The 27,723-nt window shown below is 40.8% G+C and overlaps 1 protein-coding gene across 2 annotated transcripts in view; it reads right to left on the reverse strand.

Annotated features, from left to right (window-relative positions):
* ANO6 (anoctamin 6) overlaps positions 1–27,723 on the reverse strand; it is a 187,826-nt gene that overhangs the window by 60,640 nt on the left and 99,463 nt on the right. For both annotated transcript variants that reach the window (XM_028144209.2, XM_008140584.3), the window contains one exon: positions 9,376–9,504. In XM_028144209.2, the coding sequence (XP_028000010.2) occupies positions 9,376–9,504 (129 nt within the window). The remainder of the gene's footprint in view (positions 1–9,375; positions 9,505–27,723) is intronic.

Below are 27,723 nucleotides of genomic sequence, written 5' to 3' on the forward strand. Positions count from 1 at the left end.
ATATTTTATTCATACCTCTTTTGAGAGGTTATTAAAGCTGTCAGAGAAATACAGAATAAAGCAATCAAAATCACAAAGGACAGACTGGCTTAATTAAGGAAGCTTTCTGTCCCCAAGCACCTTCGATTACACATCTCATTTGGCTTAATAAAGTCATTGTTGGGAAAGCCTTGCCTGTGAATAGAAAGTAATAGCACTGATTGTAAACACCAACCTACCATTTTTTTAAAAAATGTCACCCAGCTTTTTCAGCATAAAAAGCAGGGGTTGTAATGTCTAATAAAGTAAAATTTACTAAATACACTGTGATGATAATAAAGCACAAATCAGTTGGGATTAATGAAATATTATGTATAGATTAATTTCAAATATTCTTATAGCTTTTTAAGGCAAAATACTGATGGTGCTGTCACTGTATTTTTCAACTTGCCAATCTCTATTAAGCCTACAAAGATGGATGAGGAAAAAGTCAAAGGTACTTAATTTGTGCAAAAAATTACTGCCTAATTACTCTAAGTGCTATTTATTAGTTATATATATATATATCATGTGTTCAAGAAGGTTCAGTAAGCAGAATAAGCATTTAAATGGGACTTAATTTAAATGCATGTATTGGTGACAAATCCTTACACGTGAGTGGACTGATCTGATGGGGGATCTACTCAAATGGGTAACGTGTACTCACCAGAGGACAGAAAAACATGAACATCCCAAGTGATGAGCAGAAAATGGAAGTGGATATTTAGATTATGTTCACGTCCAACTTTTCTCTTTAAATGAACACGTTTGGCATAATTACAACAATAAATACATAAATGGTAACTTAGGAAACAAATGGTCCGAGAATGAAAAAAAAAAAAAAATCAACTACCCTCCACTGCTGAGATTACTATAAACGTTTTAGGGCGGTGTTTTCCAAAGTTACCCTCTTATACAAACCACGTGAAGCACTGCTTAAACAGCAGGTTCCTGGGCCCCTCTCCTGGAGATTCTAACTCAGTAGGTAGAGCCGGGGATCTGAAATAATCTAGTTTTAATAAGCAAAGGAGATGACTCTTATCATCAGATGAGTTTAAGAAATTCTGCTTTCCAGGACACTCCTTTTCTGTGCATCCAAGCAGCTATTTGTGATTATGTATTCCCCTCAAGCCTGTTTTTATGGAAATTCAGTATAGTTGATTTTTCCCGATCCTTTACTTTTACAGATGACTCTTTAAAAAGTGAGACACAGGTGACTTTGGGAACCAGGGCGAATGACAGTTTCTTCATTCAAACCTAAGGTCGACCTCAGCAGGACTAATCAGGGACAGGGTTTTCTCTTCTCCACATCTTTGTGAGATGTAATGGAATACTCAGACTTTCCTTTTCAGAACTTAACTGTCCTCTTTGTTTGTTTGTTTTTAAGGATTGGGTCCAAGAAAACTTCTCATTTTGGAAATAAAAAGCAAGATTTGGATTCACTGCTCGTATGCTGAGTACTAAAAAATAAAACCAAATGTGCTAATACCAGCAACACATTTTGTAGCTGTAATTTGACACAGCTGACACTAATTTAATTTATTCCTTTTAACCTACAATCTTAGTATAAAAGCAAGTAGGGTGTGAATGAAGGAGATAAAAATATAAAGAAGAGGTCTCTGCCTTAGTCTACAATGTTAAGGAGTTGAAACTAGATCTGATTTCGCTTCCTAAAACAAAAGAGAGAACTTCTACCCAAAGTTATCTGTGAAGGTAAAACCATCCAACACTGGTTGCCATTATCTCTTCTTCTTCTTCTTTTTTTTTTTTTTAAAAATATTTTTACTGATTTTTTAGAGAGAGAAGAAGAGAGAGGTAGAGAGAGATAGAAACATCAATGATGAGAGAATCATTGATCAGCTGCCATCCTGCACGCTCCCCACTGGGGATCAAGCTGGTGTGGCATGTGCCCTGACTGGGAATTGAACCATGACCTCCTGGTTCCTAAGTTAATGCTCAACCACTGAGCCACACCAGCTGGGCATATTCTGTGATTGATGTATTTCTGTGACTGACCTCAAATACTTTTTAATGAATTATATGTAAGTAAACTATGTTAACAGGATTGGCATAAGTAGGGAGCTAATCACTGTAAAAATTATACACTGCACGTTGTGGCCAATAACAAATGATTTTGAATTATCATCTTATTAGCCTCAAATAACCATACACTTAATGCACATAAAACTTAATGAGAAATTAAGCCATATGATCACTTCAATAGATACAAAAAATTAAAAAAGCATTTGATAAAATTTAAAACACAATTATAAAAACTCATAGCAATCTAGAACTAAAAGGGAACTCGTTTAACTTTTTAAAAGAAAACTACCCCTAATTTATAGCAAGTGTGATATTTAATGGTGAAATTGTTGAAACATTTTCATTGAAATCAGGAACAACACAATTGTGATCACTATGTATTACCGGTTCTATGTCTTAGCCATTGCACTTGGAAAATTAAAAGAAAGAAATATAAAGATGGCAATCGTAGAGCAAAACTGCCATTTTTAGACAATATGATCTTCTGAGAAAACCTAAAACAAGTATGAGAAACTACTACAACTAAAGTGTTTGTTAGCAAGGTCCCTAGATAGAACTTATAATCGATTTTTAACACACAATAGTACATCACAAACTGCCATTTAAAATCCTTCTGACAAGAGCAACAAAATTTTAAAATAATAATCTATACTAATAAAAGCCTAGGTGGCCCTCGCGTGACGCCCTCGTGTCATCAAAGATGGCTATCCTCACGTTGTCACAAGATGGCCACCACAAGATGGCCAGCAGGGGAGGGCAGTTGGGGGCAATCGGGCTGACAGGCAGTTGGGGGCGGTTGGGCCGGCAGGGGAGCAGTTACGCATTAATCAGGCCTGCAGGGGAGCGGTTAGGGGACAATCAGGCAGGCAGGCGAGCAGTTAGAAGCCAGCAGTCCCGGATTGTGAGAGGAATGTCCGACTGCCAGTTTGGGTCCGATCCCTGCAGTCGAACATTCCCCGAGGGGTCCCAGATTGGAGAGGGTGCAGGCCGGGCTGAGGGACACCACCCCCACTCCGTGCATGAATTTCTTACACGGGCCTCTAGTAGTTAATAAAAATGTACAAGATCTTCATGGACACTGTTCTAAAACTTTTCTAAAGTATGTAAGACTGCAATAAATGAAGTGATGTACCGTTTTCACCATACTAAAACATTTTGATGAACTTTGAAACATCCAAAGAGATCTCACCCAGCTTCTAGGCCAGTGATGGGCAACCTTTTGAGCTTGGTGTGTCAAACTTCACCAAAAAACTGAGCATAACTCGGGTAGTGTGTCACTTAGAGGAAAAAACATTATTTCGCAAATGTTTCATCCTCAGGAACAGCCAATGTTTCATCCTTGGCATGCGGCCGCGGCCGCGTGTCATCAGAAATGGCTACGCGTGTCAGTGCTGACACGCGTGTCATAGGTTCGCCATCACTGTTCTAGGCAAACTGTTCCAGTCTCATAATAACTCATCTAAAAACAATGTATAACAGTTTCAAAAATGCACAGAATCTATAACCAATTAGTCAGTTGCCTCACATTATTTGGAAGTTTAGATATAATTTAATCACTCAGTTTTCAAAAATCTCTTTTTCTATAGTCTCCATTGGACAAATCCATCTGCCATACACAAAAGAATTTTTAAGGTCAGATATGAAATACAAATTTTTACTTCCATATATACTTTTCATCGACTTTAAAGAAATAAAATTTCAAATTTTAGGAATGCATTCTGCTGATAAAAAAGATAATATATAGAACATATATTCAGGATTGCTTGCACTGTTTTTGTGCTACCTAGACCCCCCCACCCTCTTCACCATCATTTGAATTATACTAGTACTTGGTCATAAACACTACTGTTTAAAGGGAGGCCAAGTGTCAGACAAAATGAAATTAAAAACAGATCAATTCCTCCATTTGTTAGCAGTTCCAGAAAAATGAAATGGAAGAGAGAAGCATTACTAACAAAAGTCAGGAAGAGTAGGAAAAGTATATGGAAATTTGTTTAATTTAAAACATTTTTGCTCTTCACAGTATAGATCAAACATGCTTAGACATATTCAATCATTTACTGTGCCAGACATTGCTGCTGCCTACTGAACACGCCATTCTCCCCTTCTTCATTAGTAAGAAAAGTTTAGTGTTTTTTCAGATATTAGGTGATTCAAGAGATGAAAGACTTATCTTGCTGAGTCTATGCTAATCAAGGTAATTCCACTCATCTTGCCCGTAGTTGGTTTAGGAATAGATTTGCGATAGACAATGAACTGTAAAAGGAAGTCTGCTTAGGGCCCTAGAAGGGGGCCTTTCTTCCCCCTTAAAAATGGGCCCCGAGAAAGGCAGTCCCCGTTTTTGCCTCTGGATGCCTGGAGTTGCAGCAGCCATCTGGGAACAAAGTGCAGCCAGTTTAAGAGCAGCCAACACTTTGAGGATGGCAAGACAGAAGCATGGAATGAACCTTGTTTCCCGATGACCTCGTTAAGCCAATAAATTATCTAAACCAGAAATGGTCCTATCTTCAGGCTACTTCTGACATGAGAAAATTATTTCCTGTTAGTATTTAAGCCATTTTGAGTTTGATGTTCCTGTTACCGTAAAAAAGAAAATTCAAACTGATTCTGTGCTGAGAACTGGCTAAATGAGTACTTATTACTGAAACTACTTATAATCATCCCCTTGCAAAATCTCAATGTAAACGGTTTATGCTTTTAATAGGAAGGTGTGAGGTATCTCGAGTGTTTTCACTAATAAAAGGGGACAAAGCTGCATGCTATTTGGAGGTTTGGATAGAAAAATAATTTCTCTTTTGCTCATGGGAAGTGCAGCCTTTTATCCTCTGCCTTTTCTATATTTGTGGCCTTATTATGTCTAACTTTCTCCATCATCTCTAAAAAAGTATGTAACAGTAAGTACTCTTTAGATGAGCCCCTGGCAAAGTCAACCTGGCGTTGCTTCAGGAAATCAATATGATTTAGACTTCTTCTTCTCTCTCAAAGAAAACAGGACTGTGAAGATGCTTTTCCTTGGTGTTGTCTTAAATCTTGAATAAAGCCAGACAGGGAATATGTCAGAACTTGCAGATGTTTTTAAAATTAATAAAAATGTGACTCCAAAGCTGAGCTTTGCATTCTGGTGGAGTCTAAAATTAAGTAATGTGTACAAATAGAAACTCAAAACACTTCGAAGCACGGCTTATAAAAACCAACATCACAGTATATCAATCCATGAGTTCAGGGATTGCCGAAATTAAAGATAATTTATTTTCTCCCGATTTATGAGAGCTTCCCTGGGACCTACGTTTCCCTGTAAAGCAAATGCAGAACTTGTTAATAATGTAAGCAGCTCTGGGCTCCTTCTCCACGGCAGTGACGCTCTTGTCTAAAACCAGAACTGCTTCCTTCCTGCTTTAATGGATTAGATTTGTTTAACTCCCTTTCTGTGGTACTCAACCCAGCTCCACTGGCATATGGATGCTTAATGAATATTTGATGACAGTGACTACGACTGCACAGAAGATACCTTTGTGTCCACAGGAACATGATAAAGTACTCTAAGCTCTTTAACTCGAGTTATAAAATTATGCAGTGACAGAAGGAGAGTCATGCCTTTCATAGTAATGCGCTGTTTTAAGAAAACCCCAAATAGAAAGAAGGAGAAGGGATTGAGAAGTACAGATTGGTAGTTACAAAACAGTCATGGGGATGTAAAGTACAGCACAAGAAATATAGTCAGTAATATTGTAATAACTATGTATGGTGCCATGTGGGTACTGAAAATATTGGGGGGAACACTTTTACAAGTATATGACTGTCTAACCGTTATGCTGTACACCTGAAACTAATACAAAAGAATACTGAATGTCAACTGAAATTGAAAAAAAAATTATATAAAAAGAAAGCCCCAAATAAATGGGAAGGGACAGGAATTAACATCTATGACCTAATGTGTGCTGAAAATTTATGATATCTCTATATACTATTTTGTTTTATTTTAACCATAATCCTCTGGACTATGTATTCAGATTCCCATTTTCCTGAATCTCAGATGTCAGTAGTTGTATGGTGAGCCAATAGTCTATCTATATATACAAAAAGCCAGCGACTGTAACGGCCATAACGACCTTAATGATTCGTTGCTGTGATGCCCACTGTGGCCAGCGAACCGCCTGATCAGGGGCTGGGGCTGGCTGGCCAACCTCGCGGCCCCTCCCCCCGCCTGCCTGGCCCTGATCGGACTCTCCCACCCGGATCAAGAGCAGGCCTATGGCCAAACGCCCCCTCCCTTCCCCTGGGCCAGCCCTGTCCCCAATCAGTCCACCCCACCACAATAGGCCTGCAGCCCCTTCCCCCGGCTGGCCTGTCCCTGATCGCAGCCCCCGACCCGAATAGGGGGCGGGGCTGGGTGGCCAACCTCCTGCAGCCCCTCCCCCTGGATGCCCCACCACTGATCACACCCCCCACTTCAATAGGGAGCGGGACTGGCCAGCCAACTTCCTGAGGCACCCCCTTGCCTGGCCTCCCCTAATCAACTTCCCCACCCCAATAGGGGGCGGGGCCAGCCCGCCAACCACCAATGGCCCCTCCCCCAGGCTGCTTGCCCCCCAATTGGCACACCGTACCCCATTTGGGGGTGGGGCCAGCCGGCCCACCACCCACAGCCCCTCCCCATGGCCAGTCCTGTCCCCAATCAGCCCCCCAACCCCAATCGGGGGCAGGGCCTGCTGCCCTATCACCCATGGCCCCTTCCCCCAGCCGGCCCGGCCCTGATCAGGCCCCAATCGGGGTGGGCTGGCCAGCCAACTTCCGGCCATCTCCTCCTCCCAACAGGCCCAGCCCTGATCCGCCCAGATTGGGGCCGGGCTGGCCGGACTCCACCCGTGCACGAATTCGTGCACTGAGCCTCCAGTGTACCAATAAGAGAATATTCAGCCAATGAAATTATGACACACCATTTGTAAGATGTGCCCTGATATCAGAGTTATCAAAATGTAAAAAATAACAGGCATCTCAAAAATAATAACATAGGATATTGGAAAGAGAAATCACTGATGTCACACCGCCAGTTAGTAGTCTTGGCAAAGACAAGCTCGCTATCCACCGCAACGCCTGCTCCCCTTCCAGAGTGTGACGTTCCTACTGAGAAATGGCTGTCCAGCCAGAAGCTACACCTTCCACCGTCCTGAATCCTGATCAACAGACTGTGAACACAACTGATGTAGTCACTTCCAGGCCAAAGAGGTAAAGACGTGAGGGTACTGTCTCCATCCTCTCTCGTATCCCATCTACCATTTATAGGATGCCGATGCCCACGATGATGTGAGAAACTGCCTGAATATGGCAGAGCCTCTGTGTCTGCCCGGGTTCCTGAATGACTGCAGGGAAGAAAGCCCTGCCTGTATCCCCAAAACACGGTGCCAAATAGGGATGCCACATTTAATTTAAAATGAGCAACAGCCTGGTCGGTGAGGCTCAGTGGTTGAGCACTGACCTATGAACCAGGAGGTCACAGTTTGATTCCAGGTCAGGGTACTTGCCCGGGTTGTGGGCTCTGTCCCCAGTGCGGGGAGTGCAGGAGGCAGCCAATCAATAATTTTCTCATCATTGATGTTTTTATCTCTTTCTCCCTCTCCTTTCCTCTCTGAAATCAATAAAATTCATGCCCTCACCGGTGTGGCTCAGTGGATGGAGCGTCGGCCTGCGGACTGAAGGGTCCCAGGTTCGATTCCGGTCAAGGGCATGTACCTTGGTTGCAGGCACATCCCCAGTGGGGGGTGTGCAGGAGGCAGCTGATTGATGTTTCTCTCTCATTGATGTTTCTAGCTCTCCCTCTCCCTTCCTCTCTGTAAAAAATCAATAAAATATATTTTAAATAAATAAATAAAATTCATTACAAATAAAATAAAATGAGCAATAAGTAAACTTTTATTCTGTTAAGCCACTATCATACGGGGCTAGTGTGTTACATCAACTAGCATTACTGCAATACTGTTGTGGCAGAATGAGAAGGTGAATGTCAGGTTCCAAAGCCTGGAACTGATCCTGTGACACCAGGCAAGTAGAAACCTCCAAAACAAACAAACAAAAATCCAAAATAAAACAGGACTGATCGCTTCATTTTAAGCAGTTTTCATCACTCGGTTTGAAGGAAGGGCGGACATAAATAGATTTAAGAATGATGTATTTCACAGAGAAAATCTGGACAAGGACAATTAAAGTTGTATGTGTGATAGCACAGATGTGCGAGGAAAAACAAAAAATGAAGAATGAGGGAGTGATTTCAAAAGTGGGTAGAAGGGACACTAACATGTATGCTCTCTTTTATGTTTTGCTTTGGTCTGACACAGTTTGGGTTCAGGTGAAGAAGATCCAGGCAGGTGTCATAACCGCCGCCTACTCACTGGTCTACTAGTAATATCTCAACCTAGAGATGGCCTGTTACCTGACAGACCCTGAAGCAAAGGAAAGGGAGGAAGGAGCGGCTTGACCGGCAGTGGATGAAAGGGGACAGAAAATGGGTGAGTTCCAGATTCAAGACAAGAGTTTGAACCTTGGCTCCACTATTTCTTATACCAGAGCCCGTGACTTTGGGCAGTCATTTAACCTCTCTAAGGGTCAACTCTTTCATCTAGGATTATGATAACAGAATGACCTTCACAGGTTGTTATAAGAATTAAATAAGAAAATATATGCAAAAGGCATATATTCGTCAGAGAGCACACACTGAATGTTAATCACTATTATACTTGGTGTCATTATTACCCATTAGCTTCTTTCCCCACCTAAGCGCAAACAGCCGAGTGTGCTTTTATTTTTTTTAAATATACTTTATTGATTTTTTACAGAGAGGAAGGGAGAGGGATAGAGAGTTAGAAACATCGATGAGAGAGAAACATCGATCAGCTGCCTCTTGCACACCCCCCACTGGGGATGTACCCGCAACCAAGGTACATGCCCTTGACCGGAATCGAACCTGGGATCCTTGAGTCCGCAGGCCGATGCTCTATCCACTGAGCCAAACCGGTTAGGGCCTGAGTGTGCTTTTAATACACATGTCTTCTACAGATAGAAAAATACAATTCCTTGGAAGGAAGTCTGCCTTCAGTTGTGAAACCAACTGAGGTTAAGAGCCTGCGGAAGTTTCTATTTCAAATTAAAAATAAACAATTTGTTAACATGCCCTGAGGGAATGATGGGCAGAGAAAATACGAAGGTAAGGATGGTGTATGATATTTCAAATACCAGTTTCACTTTATTGCTTACATAAAAATAGCACTTTGTCAGTTCACAATATTATAAGGCGTAAAAGGAAAGAGCATAAAAACTTACCCTTTGTTTTTCATTTGAACCCTTTTTATTGTTCTCTTTTCTACTTTCATCTTCATACACTAGAACAAAGTCGATTCTTCGCTGGTCATCATTAAAATAGAGGGAGTTGGGTTTCCCATTAAATTCTTCCTGTGTAGAATGAAAAACAAACTTTAATATAAATTTTTGAAAAAAATGTTTATTTTCCAGCTTTAATGGGCACATCAACATGTTACAGAGAAAGAGAAATACATCCATTATTAGTTACTTGACAAAGATGATGGTCACCATGATCTTCGCAAGCATAATTTTTTCTTGGTGAAGTTAAGTCCTTGAGCAGTTTAGCATTATTCTGTAAGTGCATGAAAGAATATCAGTATTGTGTATGTAGCACACTCATCCCAGAATTATTCCTGCCTCAAACAGCAAAATGAGTAGCAAGTTTGGAAATGAACACAGTAGCCAGAGATGCTTATCCGAAGGACGGAAGTTATTTTAACAAGAAAAATCTAAGACAAAGCACTGTTGATAGAAATCTCCTCCTTCCTATGTCTTATTTTCCAACTCTTCCATCATTTTTCCTGACCTCTCTTGACCTCCCCCTTTATAGAAGGTATCATCTTATAACCTTAAACAAATATCAGAAGATGCTCCAATTTACACAAAAGCTACTGTGTGGTCTTTGGTTATTTGTTCCCAAGTCCACAAAGGATACCCTCTCACTCCTAGGGAAAAACAAACTAAACAACAAAACCAAACCAGCAACAGCAACAAAATAAATGAGCCTTTTAATTTAGATCTTAAAAGCCTGTGGGTTAAAAACAAAACAAATAATGGCAAAACACAGACCTAATACAATTGAAAACAGTCTCTACTACATATGGACTTGAATAGAATTGTTTTAAAAGCCTTGAATTTGTGTCTCACACAACTTGTCAGGATGCTTACATTAGTTCTGTTGTTATTTAAGAATCATACTGCTTTTTAACTAAATAGTATCTTGTAATTTTTCAGTTTTTTTAAATTAAAAACTCCCAGGGAGACTGCATTTTGCAGTCATTTGGTAGAACTGCTTAATCATTAAATGTGACCAATTCTCCTCTGCATTCACCATCAATTAGTACAAAAATCACCTAATTTTATCACCACTTCCTGCTTTTCGTCACATCTTTGAGATGTATTTTTTGCTAAGCATATCCAACCTGGTACTGGTGATTCCTTTCCTTTTCCACCAGGGAGCCTGTGAAGGTTTATTAGTATTCGAAGCTCCTCCCATTGAGCAGGTCATTCACCCGCAGGATGCCTGCTGCTGCCGCTGCTGTAACCTAGCTCCCCTTCATCTCAGCCTCATTCAACCAGGGACTCTAACCTCAAACGGAGTGGTTGTGCCTTGAGATCTTCCCTAGCCGAGGCACTGAAGAGACACATCAATGCCTCGGGCCACTATCCAATTCCTTTATTTGCAACTTCAGCTATTTAAAACCAGTAAGTGTTCTTTTAAGAGTATTTAAAGCTATACAAAAGTGCTAAACCCTGTGTTTTTTCATTTCAGCTAGAGTCCTTGAAGCCACTTTGATTTCTCTTCCTTTCAATGAAGATGTTACTACTGGTGACAACCAGGGCAGCTGCTAGAGGAAAAATGTTATGTAGGGGGAGTGGGGTCCTCAGAAAGGCAAACAGTAGGTGAGGCAGGGTGGAATAGAGTCACGAAGGCCTGATCATCCCGGCAGATGCTGGTAAAAGTGTACAAAAGCAGCTTGCTCTCTATTGCCCACACTATGCTGCCGTTGGTGGTGTCCAGCGGGAGCTCGATGAAGTTACGTTCTGAAGAATCAGGCCTGGAATGAGAACCACATTCGCACACGACTCCAGGCACTCTTTCCTGCCCGGCCATTGGCTGCACAGGCTGGCAGCTAGCTCCCAGGCCTCTTTTATGTGATAGAACACCATGGCCATATGTGTGGAGGGAAACCCCAATGGACTTGGCAGTAGCCGTCCGTGAGAAATAACCAGGTCAAACTCTGACACGGGGTTATTAGAGTGCAGTGCCAGGGAAAGGTGCCCATTTTCTATGGCTGTGAAATCCAGGTTTCCCATCTCTTGGCAGAAGACATTCTACTAGGCAACCGGGATGAAGAGAGAAACTAAAGGCTGGGCTGGAACAAATATGTAATAAACAAGGGAACTGGACTAAATAAAGAAGGCTGATTTATGAACGAAAGTTAAAAAAAAAAAGCTGGATTTTTCAGTGATATGTTCTACTACAGGCCTAACTCCCCAAACCAGACGAAATGAAAGAAAACTGAAAAAAATAAAAAAATTCCTCTCCTAAACTTTTGCTTTATATAAAGTAAAATTTTGATAATTTCTAAGGGTAAATACAGAGAATCTTCCTTAAATGACTGGTTGATTATTCAGAGATAGATTATTCATGTCCTGGTCTCCATGCCTTCTCTCAGATCTACTAAAAATTTTATCTTTAGTCTTTTCTACCAAATCAAATGGCACCAAGATGAAATACAAAAACCCTTGAAACACAACTCTTCCTGTTCAGCAGCTTAAATAAAAAAAATAAAAAATAAAAAAACTTGACGAGAAGCCTTAACATTTATCAGGTAAGATCATTTTCCAGATCAGAGCTTACATACGGTTACTGACTTTCCAGCTAAGAAATTTATCAATCCTTATACTCATCTGGGTAACTTACTAATTGTCACCCTGAGGGTCTTAGACAAATGTTTTTAGTGCCAAGGAAGTCAACAGAATCACTGGCTGTTAATACTTCTTTCTTACTGGAAAAAACATCAAGCAAATTTCTAATCACAGTTTGGGGTCTAGAAAACCCTACGTCTGTTCACACCCATTGCCCTCTCTGGTCCCAAGGAGACAACATTCCACCAATCTAGCATTCATTTACCCATTCGAAGTGACCTGACCTAACATTATCCTAACAGTTGAAGGCGACAGTGGTTAAAAGGCCTACCTATGTTCATTTGTTGATACAACAAATAAAGCAGAACAATGCTGCCAACCACTGCAGAACAATGACCTGACCACTTCTGCCCCTGGTGTCGGCAGAGACATTTCATTTCACACGCGGGATGAAGAGGAGGCACGCTGGTCTGAGCCAGGGGAGCCCTGGGAAAGGAGGGGGGCTTAGCCTTGTAGTGGAGAAGAGACTAGGAAGGAGGTCACATGCGGTTTACCCAAGCGATGTTTTCCAGGCCGCCCTCCTCTCCGCTGGCTTCTCTCCTTTTATTTGTGGGCGGCTACTTCAACAAAAGAGTGGAGAAGGGCAGGATCCTCCTCAACCGAATCAGGATAAAAAATGCAAGCAGTAAAATGACTCTGCCCAGTGCTTTCAAGCTAGAGTTATGACTTTGAGAACATGAAGAAAATATGATTTTTTTAATTTTTATTTTTTGCTATTGGTAAAACCAAGGGTCCTATGACTTTGATTAAATTTGGCTTTAAATCCTAGCTCTAGAAATAATCTCTCCCTCTCCCTCTAGCGCCCCCCCCCCCCCCCCCGCCTTTTCTCTTTCTTTCTCCTTTGGCAGGCTAAAAATAACATCTTGACCTACCTATGTTTTAGTTCCTGAGCCCTAAGGTGGAATGAGCTCCTGGCTACTTTCCCATAAAACCAGACAGAGGGACCCTGGAACAGACCCCCGAGCTGTCCTCCAGACCTGAAGAAATGATTCAGCACCCTTAACTCGCCCCTGACCAATCAGCTCCCCTAACAACCCCAACCCCTAACCCCCGAAGTCTCCTGATTTTGCCCTACATAATCTGAAACCTACAGGCTGTCAGGGAGTTCGGGCTTTTGAGCAGTAGCCTCCCGTTCTCCTGGGGGGTGCCATTTATAATACAATAGGCAATATTTCTCCACTGCAGTTCTCAGTGTCCCGTGTTTGGCTGTGCTAGCGCTGGGTGGATGAACTCTTTCTGTTCTGTACCACAGGCCAGGAAGCATGTGTGGGTACCAGTCCTGTCCCTGGAGTGGTTGAAAAAGGAGGTCCTAGGGCAGCGATTTTCAACCTTTTCTTTTTTTTTTTTTTTATTAATCTCATGGCCCACATAAACCAATTACTAAAATTCTGCAGCGTACCAAATAATATATTTTTTGCCTATCTTACAAAAAATATAGGCATACAGTCATTTGATTCATTCACACTGGATGGCTACTGTTGTGTTGACTGTTGTCATTTTTTAATTGGACAATCTAAGTAAAAGGGGTCAGTGCCCCTGACCAAACACTCAGGTATTGTATGTTTTAAAAATTCTTGTGGCACAACAGTTGAAAATCACTGTCCCAGAGGACAAACAAGTCCAAAGATAAATATTTTCCAGAAATTACTTGGTAGGAAAACTTCTCAGAGGCAGTCTCTGAATGAAATATGGCACTGGACTTCCCCTTGGACAGGATGGTATTCTTCAAAAATAGGAAGGGTCACAGGCATGCCTCCTGGGCAGAGAGAGAAGGGCCGGAGGGAGAGAGAACCTGGGGGAACCTGCCTGAGCGGCCTTCCTCTTGGGGCTCAGGCCGGTTACAGGTGAGCAGTCCTGAAATCCCAGGCATCGTCAGCACCTGGCGAGCCCGTGAAATAACCCGCTGCTTAACCTCTGCCCAACACTTCTCAAGCCTCTCATCTAACCCTGCAAATCAAGACTGGAGTCCCATTTCGCAATAGAGGCCTCTGCTCCTAGCATTTAAAATGCTGGTGTTTGTCCCAGATCTGGATACAAAGTAGTCAGACTGGGATCATTGCTCAAATTCTCGTTTCTGTGTAAGGGTTTTGGAAATAGGCCTTGGGCAGCAAGTGATATTATCTGATTGTATCTCTAGAATTTCCAAATAAACTATTCACCGACTATGAGACTAGAGAGCATTCCAAGACTATTTGGGCTAATGGTCTTGACCTCTGCACAAAGCAGGATGCAAGGAAGGTTGATGGGCTAACAATAACAGTGAAGGAATTACACTATGGAAAACAATATTAAAACACAATTAAAGAGCAACTGATAGGTGCATGTGGAAAAAAAAAACATGTGGCTCTCTGCCGTCTCTAAGACTAGCAAAACAAAATAATTAATTCCAAGAAATACACAACAGAAAGAAAAACAAACTTGAATCAGAGCATAGGACGACAGTGAAAATAGAGGAGCTTCAATTTCTCATTAAATCCCAAACCCATGCACATAGCAAGCTTTAGGGAAACAAATGTTTAGAGGCAAAAGCCTTCATGTAAATATTTAGCTCTCACACAATATGGAACATACTACAAATAGTTTTATATGTACATGTCACGCAGTTATGAATGAGATCTATTCTGAAATGTTTTCCCTGACTGCAGCAGAGTTCAGGCAGATTCGAGGCACAAGTAACAGTGACACTTTCCCCCACTTGACACAACTGTGCAAAATTCTGAAAATACAAGAGACAGCAGGTCGAATTTTATTGCTTTTTAGATCAGCGGTCGCCAACCGGTGGTCCGTGGACCACTGGTGGTCCGTGAGGTCTGAAAGGTTGGCGACCGCTGGTTTAGATCACCTCCCCAGCCAGTAAGAACACCTGATAGTGAGAAAATGCCAAGTGCAAAGAAAAACAACCAAGAACTGGAGGTACAAAAACCTGAACACTGAAGGGGGAAAGACTAATAGTGTGAGATGTGTGTGTGTGGGGGGGGGGGGGGGCGGGGGGCGGGGAGAGAAAAAGAAGTTAGATATTAGTAACAGGAATAAGGAGAGGTTCCCGGACACGCAGGGGCGCCACACGGGAAGTCAGCTCAGTAGATGACATGCGGCAGGGGATGCGTGAGCATGCTTTTGAAGGGACCCAGGCATGCAGGACAGTGCAGACGGAATGGAATTGTGGTGGGAAAGGGGCTCCTTCGAGGAGCAGGGTGCATCTAGAAGCCAGAACTCCAAGTCTCTTAGGGTCCAGTGTCAGGATGTTCCAAGAAAGTCCCTCGGTGGTGACTCTGAGACCATCGAGATGTACTCAGGAAGGACCCGGAATGATGTTTGTCTAACTCACACTTTCTCCTTCCCCGCTCTATCAACCACACTACTATCTTCTGAAAGTCAATGGCCAGGTCTTGTTCACCCTGAGTTCTCTGCTGACCCTTTGCATGTAGCAGGAGCCTGGCTTACTTTTGTCTCAGAATAAAAATAGCTTTTTCCTGCCTGACAATAAAAGTAATATATACTCAATACAAAAAATTCTGTAGAGAAAAGTATAAAAAAATAATAGAAGTCATATGTAATCCCATTTCCCAGAGATGAGCAGGACTTATTTCGGAGTACATCTTTTTAGGGTTTCACACACACACACACACACACACACACACACACACACACACTTGCGCGTGTACACACACATTAACCAAATGGTACCATACAATACAGATTATAGTTTTATATACATCCATCATAGAGATTTTCTAGCTGTATATTAAGCTCTGCATCACCACGTGTAATAGCTGCAATATAATTTAGTTAAACAGGGCCTTCACTGATGAATCCGTAAGTTGTTTCCCATTTGTTGCTTCTATAAACACTGCTGCAATGAGCATCTTTGTGCATATGTATCTGTGCACATGTTCAATTACGATTCCCTTAGGCTGAATTCTAGAGGCAGATTTTAACTAGCATGGCCTTCTTAGAAGCTTTTGATATGTAGGTTGCCAAATTGTCATTCAAAATACTATTTATAAAAATGAACACGTCCACTAGCAGAGGATGAACGTGCCTTCACCCACCATCACCTGATAGCAATCCTTTTCACTCTTCCCAGGATGGTCCATTTTTACATTTGCATTTTTTAACTAGAGAACTCTAGCATTTTTATGGGGAATGCCCAAATGAATGACTGCTTTTGTGAAGTGCCTATTTCGATTCTTGACTTAACTGAACTAGCTTATTATGCAATCACTTTCCAGTAAATTATCTTGAGATCCCAAAAACCATATAGGCAAATGATTAAATGGTGATATAAAAAGAGACCCATAAAAATACCAAGTAAGTCTCCAAAGAAAAAGTGAGAAATAGTCTAGGGCAGTGGTCGGCAAACCGTGGCTTGAGAGCCTCACGCGGCTCGCGAGCCGCGGTTTGCCGCTCTGTTGACTAATGAGTTTGCTGACCACTGAACTAGACTAACTGTTACTGTGTATTTGGAAGCTGTGAGGATTAGGCAATTGTGGCATATTGTGTACAAAGAGGTAAAGGGTATGACAGTGGTCGGCAAACTCATTAGTCAACAGAGCGGCAAACCACTGGTCTAGGGCCCTGCCAGCTGGTCCTGGCTTCAGCAATGTTGAGGTTGAACTGGAATGTGCCATGCTGGTGTTACAAGGTCCCCACCCTGCCCCCGCCTCCCTGCATACACTTCCCAACACAGTGTACCTACCAAATGTCAGTTATATCTTTTGACTCATATATTTCTTTAGATTTAGAACCTACTAGTTATTTGGTGTGTGACTCCTGTTACAAATTAAAAACGGATATACAAATTCTTTAAAAACAGTCTTGCTATTTTATATTGGGAAATGGCTATAACCAGTTCTCAAATAGCTGAACTTGTTATTTTCAGTCATTTCTCATCAGGGGTAACATAAATATCATTAGATTGCCCATAAAAATGCTGCTGCTGCTTCTTTTTCCTTTTCTGTCCACACACGAGGGAATGTTCACAGGCCTACAGCTTCCTCATTTGGTATACGCATTTTGCCTTTATTTCTCTTTGCCTGTGTTAACATAAACTTTAGAGTTCTGTTACTAGGGCATTGCCTTTCAGATGTCGAGTGATTACTGTTAAATATTTCCCTCTGGCCCATGCCAAGGAAGCAGTAGTTTTATCAAGTGGAGTTCTCATATGATTTTAAATATTATATTCTTAAAATTTCTGAACTGGGCCATAGGAAATATGAATATAGAACTTGGACATGGCTTTTAAAATAAAACTTGCTGGAAAGGAGTTAAGGAAGCAGGGTAGATGATATGCTTACTTTGGAGCCTTCTCATAGAAGTGGGACTCTGAACCTTTTCCTGAAACCCACAGTTAAGAGTTAGAACTGGGATTTTCAATTAGCATCATTTCAAACGTTTTTGGCTTTCCTATCTCCCCACAGGCTTTTTACCATTTTAAAACCTCAGTTTAGCCTTCTTTAAAGATGATCTGCAGAAAAGAAGGGGAACAAGTAAAGAAAAGTCAAAAAAGAAAAAGAAAAGAAAAATGTGGAAATGCCTTCAGTGGTGATTTTCATTCTTTTCCTTTTCTAGAAGAAGCTATCATCTGTTTGCACTGCTCTCATCTGGCAGTGGTAACTAACACTGGTGAAAGAACTGTGGGTGAGATTAAGCTATAAGATATGCCCAATAAAATCTTAGGAACGATAACGTGATAGCTATATTAAAACAAGACAAGTGGTACAACAGGAATTTGTGAGAATGATTATCTTCCAGGGCTCTTAAGGTTTCAAAATGTCTTGCTTTGCTTTAATATCCCATTATAGATTTAACATCCAGCCATTTACCTAAAACAATTTTTAACCTATTAGCATTTTCAGGTTGCACCACCTCCTGGGGAAGAATGTTTTTCTTGTGCTGTTAATCCTCAACCAAGGATATTTCTCCACTGATTTGTAGAGAGTGGAAGGGATGGAGGGGAAAGACACATAGAAACATCTATGTGGGACACACTGACAGATTGCTTCTTGCATGTGCTCCCAACCAGGGCCAGGAATTGAGCCTGCACCTGAGTTACGTGCCCTTGACTGGAATCGAACCCGGGACCCTTCAGACCAGCTAGGGCTGGAGTGTGTGTTTTTTTTTGTTTGTTTGTTTTTTAAAATCCTCACCCAACAATATGTTTTTATTAATTTTAGAGAGAGAGAGAGAGAGAGAGAGAGAGAGAGAGAGAGAGAGAGAAACATCAATGTGAGAGAGAAAAGTCGATCAGTTGCCTCTTGTATGTACTCCAATCAGGGATCGAACCTGCAACCTGGGTATGTGCCTTGACCGGAAAACGAACCTGTGACCCTTCAGTGTACAGGACCACTGAGACACACCACCCAGGACGAGGAAGAAACTGTGTAGGTTTTCCACCTACTCAAGATGGTTGTTCTAAATTAGAACCTTTAAGAAATAGCTCCTAATCGTATATTATGGTTAGAACCAAAATAATTTTGCTACAGTAAGATCCTTCATGACATAAAGGACTTTCACAATATTCTACCTACAACTTTAAGATCTTTAGTCTTAAGGAATAATAATTTTAGCTTGACTTAAAAACCACATGTTCCACTCCCCCTATGTTCTTATTCCTCTTAACAGTATCTCAAATGTCTTTGCATATCTATTTTCAATTCTTGAAAAAGTAACTGATTATATGACTCAGAAATATTTACTGGTACTTCCCATTCACCAAATCCATAGCTGTAGTCTCTAAAATGTTATGCTTTTGAATGAAGAGCCAATATCATAGGTGACTATAATCTGAGAATGAACAGAAAAGGGAGTTTCAAGCCATAGCTACTCAGACTGTTGAGCTGAAGAAGATATGTGAAGTACAATTGAAGATGGAAGTTAGGCAACAAGACTTAAGCTCTTTACCAGGTTCCTGTATAATTCTTTTCTGCAGAATCCCTTAAAATTACAATCCGTCATTCTCAGAAAGCTCTTCATCTTTCACAGGAGGTTTCCATTCCCAGTCTAAGGACTACCCTGAGTTATTTTTAGTGTGTCAGCTGCTCAGGATTTACAGCACAAGTGTCCTGTCATTAACTGAAACTCCCTTGTCAAACTGTTATAGCACATGTATCCCTTGGCCATAACTTCTCAGACCACTTGTCTGGGAATTGATGGTTGCAACCTCATTCAATGCAGGAGAAAGATAAACAAATCAGAGCACCTTGTGCCCAGCAAAGCAAAGGACTGTGACAACTCCTATCAGCTGGTTAATGTTTTATATAGATAATGCTTTCCTTTAACTCAAGATGCATTTTACAAGAATGACTATTCTTTGTGGTATGAAAAAGAAGATGCAGATATGTTTCCAAAACAAAATAAAGAAAAAAACAAAGACTCATTTAAAACAATGACACAAAAATATTTTAAATTGACTATCCTATATAATAAAAGGCTAAATAATAAAAGGCTAATATGCAAATAGACCGAACGGTGGAATGACTGGTCGCTATGATGTGCACTAACCACCAAGGGGCGGATGCTCAATGCAGGAGCTGCCCCTGGTGGTCAATGCATTCCCACAGGGGGAGCACTGCTCAACCAGAAGCTGGGCTCAAGGCTAGCGAGCGTAGCAGTGCTAAGGATGTGCTAAGGATGTCGAACTGACGGCATCCCCCGAGGGCTCCTATACTGTGAGAGGACACAGGCTGGGCTGAAGGACACCCCCCCACCCCCGAGTGCATGAATTTCATGCACCAGGGCTCTAGTCCTATACAATAAAAAGCTAATATGCAAATTGTCCCCTTGACCCAGAGTTTGACAAGAGGGCAGGGCCGCCGGCCAACCACTCGTGGCCCCTCCCCCAGGCCAGCCCAGCCTGATCAGCCCTGATTGGAGGGGGCTGGCCAGACCCCACCTGTGCATGCATTCGTGCACTGGGCCTCTAGTAAATAATAAAAAAACCTTAAAAAAATCCTCCTCCCATCAGTTATTAGAAAATTTCAAGAGATAAAGTACTCCAAGGCAATAAGTTTTCCAATAAACTTTACACCAGTTTTCAAAAGGTTACTGTAAGCTTTTTGTGCTCCAATTTTTCTCAAATATAGTACACAGTATTTTTTTATTTCTCAAAGAGGAAATATTAAACATAGTTATTATTACACTGTTCTTTTTATTATTATTATTATTATTATTGAGGTAAAAATGAAGGGAGCCCAAAATAAGAATAAAGAACATGGGTTTTGACTTTCAGTCAAGATGGCAGAAGAGGTAAACATTGTGCTCGCCTCCTCCCACAACCACACCAAAATTACAACTAAATCACAGGACAACCATCATTGATAACTACCTGAAAACTAGCTGAACAAAAGTGCTATAACTAATGATATAAGGAAGCCAGGAGGAGACTGGTAAGAGGGGCGGATAAGTGGAATGGGCTTATCCCACACTCACATGTGATAATTAGGAATCAGGAGGGATAACTTGGCTATGGAGGTCCCCTCTGAGGAGCTAGGGTCACAACCCCACATCAGGCTCACCAACCAGGGGCACCAGTGCTGGGAAAAGGAGTCTTCACAACATCTGTCTATGAAAACCAGTGGAGATTGTATCTAAGAAAGGTGGAAGGCTGCTGGAGTCCCAGGCATTCCTCTTGAGGGGAATGCACATGGACATGCTCACTCACAAAGTCACCTGCTCTAAGCTTACAGGGGCCACATCTTCAAAAACGCCAGGGAAATACAGAGAGGAACTGAATTGATTAGCTTCAGGGCAAGGGCCCGAGAGGAGGGGCTGGAGCAGCTCTCTCCAGGGAAGGAAGCACAGGCAGGCACCAATGGTCTCTTGTTGAGCCCTCCCCCCATCCAGCCGCCCTGACACAGGGGTTGCCAAATGGAGGTGGAGGTCTCCATTAACCTAACACCATTTGCCCCAAGATGGCGAATCCCTGAAACCCATTACATACAACTTGCACACTTCCAGCAACTGTTCTACACAAGTAGCCTGCCTTGCCTTGCGCTGCAAACTTTCCTAAAAACTCTCAAAGGTCTACAAATCCCAAACAAGCAGTGTCTGGCTTTGGTGTGCCCTGTACATCTTTCTAAGAGACCCCAAATCTGGAACAATCAGTGACTAGTCTCATCTTGCATTGCAACTCTCATCATATGGCCCTAGGCCAGGCATAAGGTGTGGCCAGTGTTGGCTTGGAATGTACCTTCCAGTAAGTGGCCATAAGCCCGACACAAGTGGTGGCTGGCTTCAGGTCACATTGTGGTGCCCACCTAAGGGTCCCAAGTCTGGCACTAGTGGAAACTGGCTTTGGTTCACAGCATAGCCTCCAAGTAACTCCAAGCATAGCACAAGCAGCAGATCATTTTGTAGCTCCTACCAGATGGCCCTAAGCAAGTCACAAACAGAAGCTGACCTTGGCCTGCACCTGAGTCCCTCCTAAGAGGCTATAGAACCAAAACACCTGGTGGGCAGCTTCAGAACACACCAGAGCACCACCCAGACAGCTCTACAAATGACACAACTGAAGGAAGACTCAGCTGGCACAAGAGCCCTGCTAAAGAGATGCCTGCTCTCTGGAATCAGCTCACACACAATAGCTTGTCCACTATAGTCACAGCCCGTCAATCTGAGGGTCAATTTTATCTACTGACATGCCAACAGAAATTAAAACTCAATTACAACAGGAGGGCATACAACCCACACAAAGAACAAAAGAACACCCTTGGAGCATACTGATCAGGTGACCAGGGAGACTGTGCCACTGGGCCCCACAGGACACCTACTAATTAAGGCCCCTCTGACAAGACTGAAAGACATAGCAGATCTACCTAATACATAGAAATAAACACAGGAGCCAGCCAAAATAAAGAGACAAAGAAACATGTCACAAATGAAAGAACAGGACAAAACTCCAAAAAAAGAAATGAATGAAATGGAGACACACAATCTAACACATGCAGAGTTCAAAATACTGGTTATTAAGAATGTTCAATAAATTTAGAGAAAGAATAAATGAACTCAGTGAGAACCTTAAAAAAGGGGAGAAAGCAACACACACACACACACACACACACACACACACACCACACCAAAAAAAAAAAAAACAAGGCAAAAAAAGGACTACAAAAACAAAAAATGAAGACTACTTTAGAGGAAATCAATAGCAGATTAGATGAAGCGGAGAATTCAATCAGCAATCTGGAAGATGAGATAGTAGAAATTACCCACTCGGGAAAAAAAGAATTAAAAAAAAAATAAAGATAGTTTAAGAGACCTTTGGGACAATATCAAGTGTACCAACATTTGCATCACTGGGTACCAAAAAAAAAAAAAAGAAAGACAGCAAAAGATTGAAAACCTATTTAAAGAAAAATGACAAGAAACTTCCTTAACCTGGAGAAGGAAACAGACATACAAGTGCAGGAAACACAGAGATCTCAAACAAGATGAACCCAGAGTCACACACCAGGACACATCATAATTAAAACACCAAAAGTTAATGACAAAGAGAGAATTTTAAAAGTAACAAGAAAAAAGCAGTTACATACAAGTGAGCTTCTACAAGACTGTCAGCTGATTTCTCAACAGGAACTTCACAGGACAGAAAGGACTGGCACTAAATATTCAAAGTCATGAAATACAAAGACCTACAACCAAGACTACTCTACCCATCAAGGCTATCATTTAGAATTGAGGAGAGATAAAGACTTTCCCAGACAAGAAAAAGCTAAAGGAATTCGCCACCACTAAACTAGTATTAGAAGAAATGTTAAAGGGGCTTCTTTAAGTAGAAAATTAAAAAAATATAAAAATGGAAATATAAGAAAGAAAGATGCTCACTGACAAAGTCAAGCAGTAAAAGCAGAGGATCAACTAACTATAAAGTTAGTACAAAGGTTAAAAGACAAAAGTATAAAAATTACATGTAATTAAAATAATTAACTAAGGAATACACACACACACACAAGATGTAAAAAGGAACAAACATGGAGGGATTAGTAAAAATTGTAGTAATGTATTTGAACCTATTTGAACTTATGCAACCATCAACTTAAATAAATTGATATAAACATAGCTTGGTATATATGAAGCTCATGGTAATACAAACCAAAAATCTACAAGAGATACAAGAAGTAAAGAGATAAGAATCTAAACATAACACTATAGAAAGTCATCAACATACAAGAGAATAAGAGAGAAACAGAGAAGAACTACGAAACAATCAGAAAACAATTAATGGCAATAATGGCATACCTACCACTAATTATTTTAAATGTAAATGGACAAAAGACATAGGGTGGCTGAATGGATTAATAATAAATAAGACCCACAGAAAAAATGCAGGGTTACAGTGAAGAGTAAGTGAGATGATGCATGTAAAGCAGTAATATAGATCCTGAAACATAGTAAAAGCCCACATATGGCTGCTGGTGTCTCTATTTTAACACGTAACTGTTCCTTATTGACCTCTAGCTTTGTTGGGTGCATTCACATACTTTATAACCATCAGGAATCCAACCTGCATCTTGTTCTTTCTCTGTCATGCTCAAAGCATGAAGGTCAGTCAGTCACTTCTTTTACTACCATTTTACCTGTTTTTAATAGGTCTTCCCCTACTCTTTTATTTGTTGCTTTGAATTGGACTGCCAAATTAACTGAATTTGTTGATTTTCTTTGAAATTAAGCCTTAGTGCTTTGGTTTGGGACATCAGAGGCTTTTTAGCTTTCTTCAGGTTCTGAGTAGAATGTGACTGAAGAGGAGAGCCCTGTACCACAAATAAATAAAATATGGTAAAGGTTAATATATTATCATTATGTTATATTTTCCCCATCCCCTCAATCAGTTTTAAAAGAGGTCTTGTGGCATCTGGCACCAAACAGAATGAAAACAAATACGATTACTGAATTATAAATAGAGAAAGAAAATCAGAGCCAGAGAAAGTAGGAGGAAGAACACGTACTAACCATTGGGACAATTGTAATTGTTGTGATTTTAACATGACATTTGGCGCAAAGCCTCTGGTGGCAGGGCAGAAAGGAAATGTGTTCCATGATACAACCCTTCCTATCAGAAAAAAAGGAAGCATCTGATTTGGAGGGAGAAGGAAAAAGTCTCATGTTAGACCTTATATAGAAACACCCAGTTTTCATCTACTTCCCTAACAATGTCTTTGGCCTGAAATTGAGGTTATAAAATATAATCAATTGGTAACCTCTGACTTTTTTGTTTTTAGTTCTCCTATCTCTTCTACCTTTGAAGCAGTTAGTCTACATTTCACTCTCTCCCACATACTGCCATGATTCTAGTCCGTGATCTTAACCCTTACTACCCAAATTACAATGAATATCCCAATCGGTCTCCTTGCATCCACTTCTCCTGCTTGCCAGTTCACCTCACACACTGCCACCCTAGGGGTGTTCCTAAACCAACATACTCAAGTCATAGGATCCAAGCACCTTCAGCTACTCCCAGTGACCTCTGGAGAAAGTGCAAACTTTTCAAATGGGTAAGTGAACATCTTTCATAATCTGATCATAGCCCACCTTTTATTAACTAACATTCTTACCCCTCTAATCCAACCATCCTTTCCAATCAGAGCTTTGACTATGTCATGCTGCTTCTCACCTCCAGTTCTTTGTGCACATAATTCCCTTCTCCTGAAATCCCTTTTCTTCCCCTTCCTACCTTTCCTAATCTTAACTGCTCAAGGTCCAGCTCAATTCTTCTTCCATGAAGCCTTCCTAGCAACTTGGGTGCATGTTTCCATCTGCCTCACTGTGCTACTGTTTATGCCAATTGATGTGTGGGTCTGTGGACTTCCGGACATTCCTGAAAACCTTTCAGGGGACCCATGAGGTCACAACCATTTTTATAACAATACTAAGATGTGATTTGTCTTTCTCATTGTGTTAACATCCACAATGATGGGGCAAGAGCAATGGTGGGTAAAACTGCCAATGCCTTAGCACAATTCAGCAATGGTACCAAACTGTATGAGTCGTCACTGTATTCTTCTCCACCACATACAGTAAAAAAAAAATAATTCATGTAAGAATGTTCTTGATGAAGCTGTTACAGTTGCCCACTTTATTAAATCTTGACCCTTGAGTACACGGCTTTGTAACATTCTGTGAAGAAATGAAAATACCCATAAAGCACTTCTGCTGCACATCAAGTACGATGGTTGTCTTGAGGAAAAATGTTTGCACATTTGAGTTGCCAATTTTCACACACACTCCTTTTACTTGACAGATGACTGACAGAAAATGCAGTTATACAGACTTGGGTATTTGGCAGATATTCTTCCAGGAAGTGGACAATGAAACTGTCATTTCAAGGAAAACAATGGACACTATTTTTGCTAATGATAAAATGAGAGCTTTCAAGCAAGTATTAGAATTTAAGGCAACTTGTATTCACCACTGAACTTGACAGCTTCTCAATATTCCATGGCTTTTCTGATGAGATTGGACGTGTGCTAACAAATGGAGTTTCTTTCACATTGTATAAGAAAATAGGTCAACATTTATAAGAGCTACTGAACTCAGTGAACCTGTGTTTTCCACGTGCCCTATGGTTGGTGATAAAAATCATGCTTGGGTACAAAATGTAACATAGGTTTTTAATAAACAAAAAGTTCACTGATATGGTTTTACATTCCACATTGCAACCAACTACTTTACGAAACTACTACATTCTTTTAATGTGTATCAAAGAAGAATATCCACAATTGCCTAACAAGTCTTTAAAATATAAGCCTTTTCTACCCTAACTGGTTTGGCTCAGTGGATACAACATTGGCCTGTGGACTGAAGAGTCCTGGGTTTGATTCGGGTCAAGGGCACATGACCTGGTTGCAGGCTCAATCCCTAGTAGGGGGCCTGCAGGAGGCAACCAATCAATGATTCTCTCTCATCATTGATGTTTCTCTCTCTCTCTCCCTCCCTTCTTCTCTGAAGTCAATAAAAAATATATTTTAAATAATTAAATAAAATACAAGTCTTTTCTGACTATCTGTGTAAGGCTGGATTTATTTCACATACTTCAACCTCAAAAAACATATTGTAAGTTTCTCACTGCAGAAGCAGATCAGATATAAGAATCCATCTGTTCAAAGGAAACCAATAATAAAATAAAAATACAATCTACTGAATGGGAGAAAATATTTGCAAATGAGGTATCTGATAAGGGGTTAATATTCAAAATATAAAAAGAACTCCTACAACTCAACATAAAAAAACTAATCAGATTTTTAAAAATGGGTAGTGGACCTCAATAAACATGTGTCCAAAAAAGAAATGCTGATGGACAACAGACACATGAAAAGTTGCTCAACATCACTAACCACCAGGAAATGCAAATCAAAATCACAATGAGATATTACCTTACACCTGCCAGGAAGGCTATTATTAAAAAAAGTCAACAAATAGCAAGTGTTTGTGGGTATGTGGAAAAAGGGAACCCCTGTGCACTGTTGATGGGATTGTAAATTGGTGCAGCTATTTTGTAAAACAGTATGGAAGTTCCACACACAAAAAATAAAAACAGAACTACCACATGATTTAGCAAGTCTACTTCTGGGTATTTATCCAAAGAAAATGAAAACACTAATTTGAAAAGATATATGCACACAGATACTCACTATGGCATTATTTTCAATAGTCAAAATATGGAAACAACCTAAGGGTCTACTGACTAATAATGAATAAAGAAGTTGTGGTATATATATACAATGGAATACCACTCAGCCATGAAAAGATGAAATATTGCCATTTGTGACAACATGAATGGACTTGAGGGTATTATGCTAAGTGAAATAAGTCAGATAGAAAAGGACAAAAACCGTATGAATTCACTCACGTGGAAAAGAAAACAAAAAAGAAATACTGGTATGTGGTATATAAAAATGAAACTCGGACACAGACAACAGTGTGGTGGTTATCAGAGGAAAGGGAGGATGGGGGATAGTAAAGGTAAAGGGGGGCCAAATATATGGTGACGGAAGATGATTTGACTTTGGGTGGTAGGTGCACAATGCAATATAGAGAACATGTATCATAGAAATGTACACTTGAAACTTACATAATTTTTTTTAGGGAGGAGAAGAGACAGAGAGAGAAACATTGAGAGAGACACATGGATTGGTTGCCTCCTGCAAGCACCCTGACCAGGGCTGGGGATCAAGCCTGCAAATGAGGTATGTGCCCTTGACCAGAATCGAACCTGGGACCCTTCAGGCCGTGGGCCAAAGCCCTATCCACTGAGCCAAACCAGCTAGGGCAGTGGTCAGCAAACTCATTAGTCAACAGAGCAGCAAACTGCGGCTCGTGAGCTGCATGTGGCTCGCGAGCCGCAGTTTGCCGACCACTGAGCTAGGGAAAACCCAAATAAATTTAGTACAAAAATAAAATAAACAAAAACAAACTCATAGATACAGACAGCAGATTGGTAACTTTTAGAGGAAGGTGAAATGGGTAAAGGGGGTCAAATGTATAGGGACAGACTCTAGACTTCTGGTGGTGAGCACGCTATAGTGTATACAGATAGTGAATTATAATGTTGTGTACCTCAAATTTATATAATGTTATTAACCAATTTTACATCAATAAAAACAACAAAAAAGAATCTAGCTATCTTCTCTTAAAGAGATTTGTAAAGTATACAAAATA

This window comes from Eptesicus fuscus, chromosome 7, assembly GCF_027574615.1.
Source record: "Eptesicus fuscus isolate TK198812 chromosome 7, DD_ASM_mEF_20220401, whole genome shotgun sequence".
Classification (NCBI taxonomy): Eukaryota; Metazoa; Chordata; class Mammalia; order Chiroptera; family Vespertilionidae; genus Eptesicus; species Eptesicus fuscus.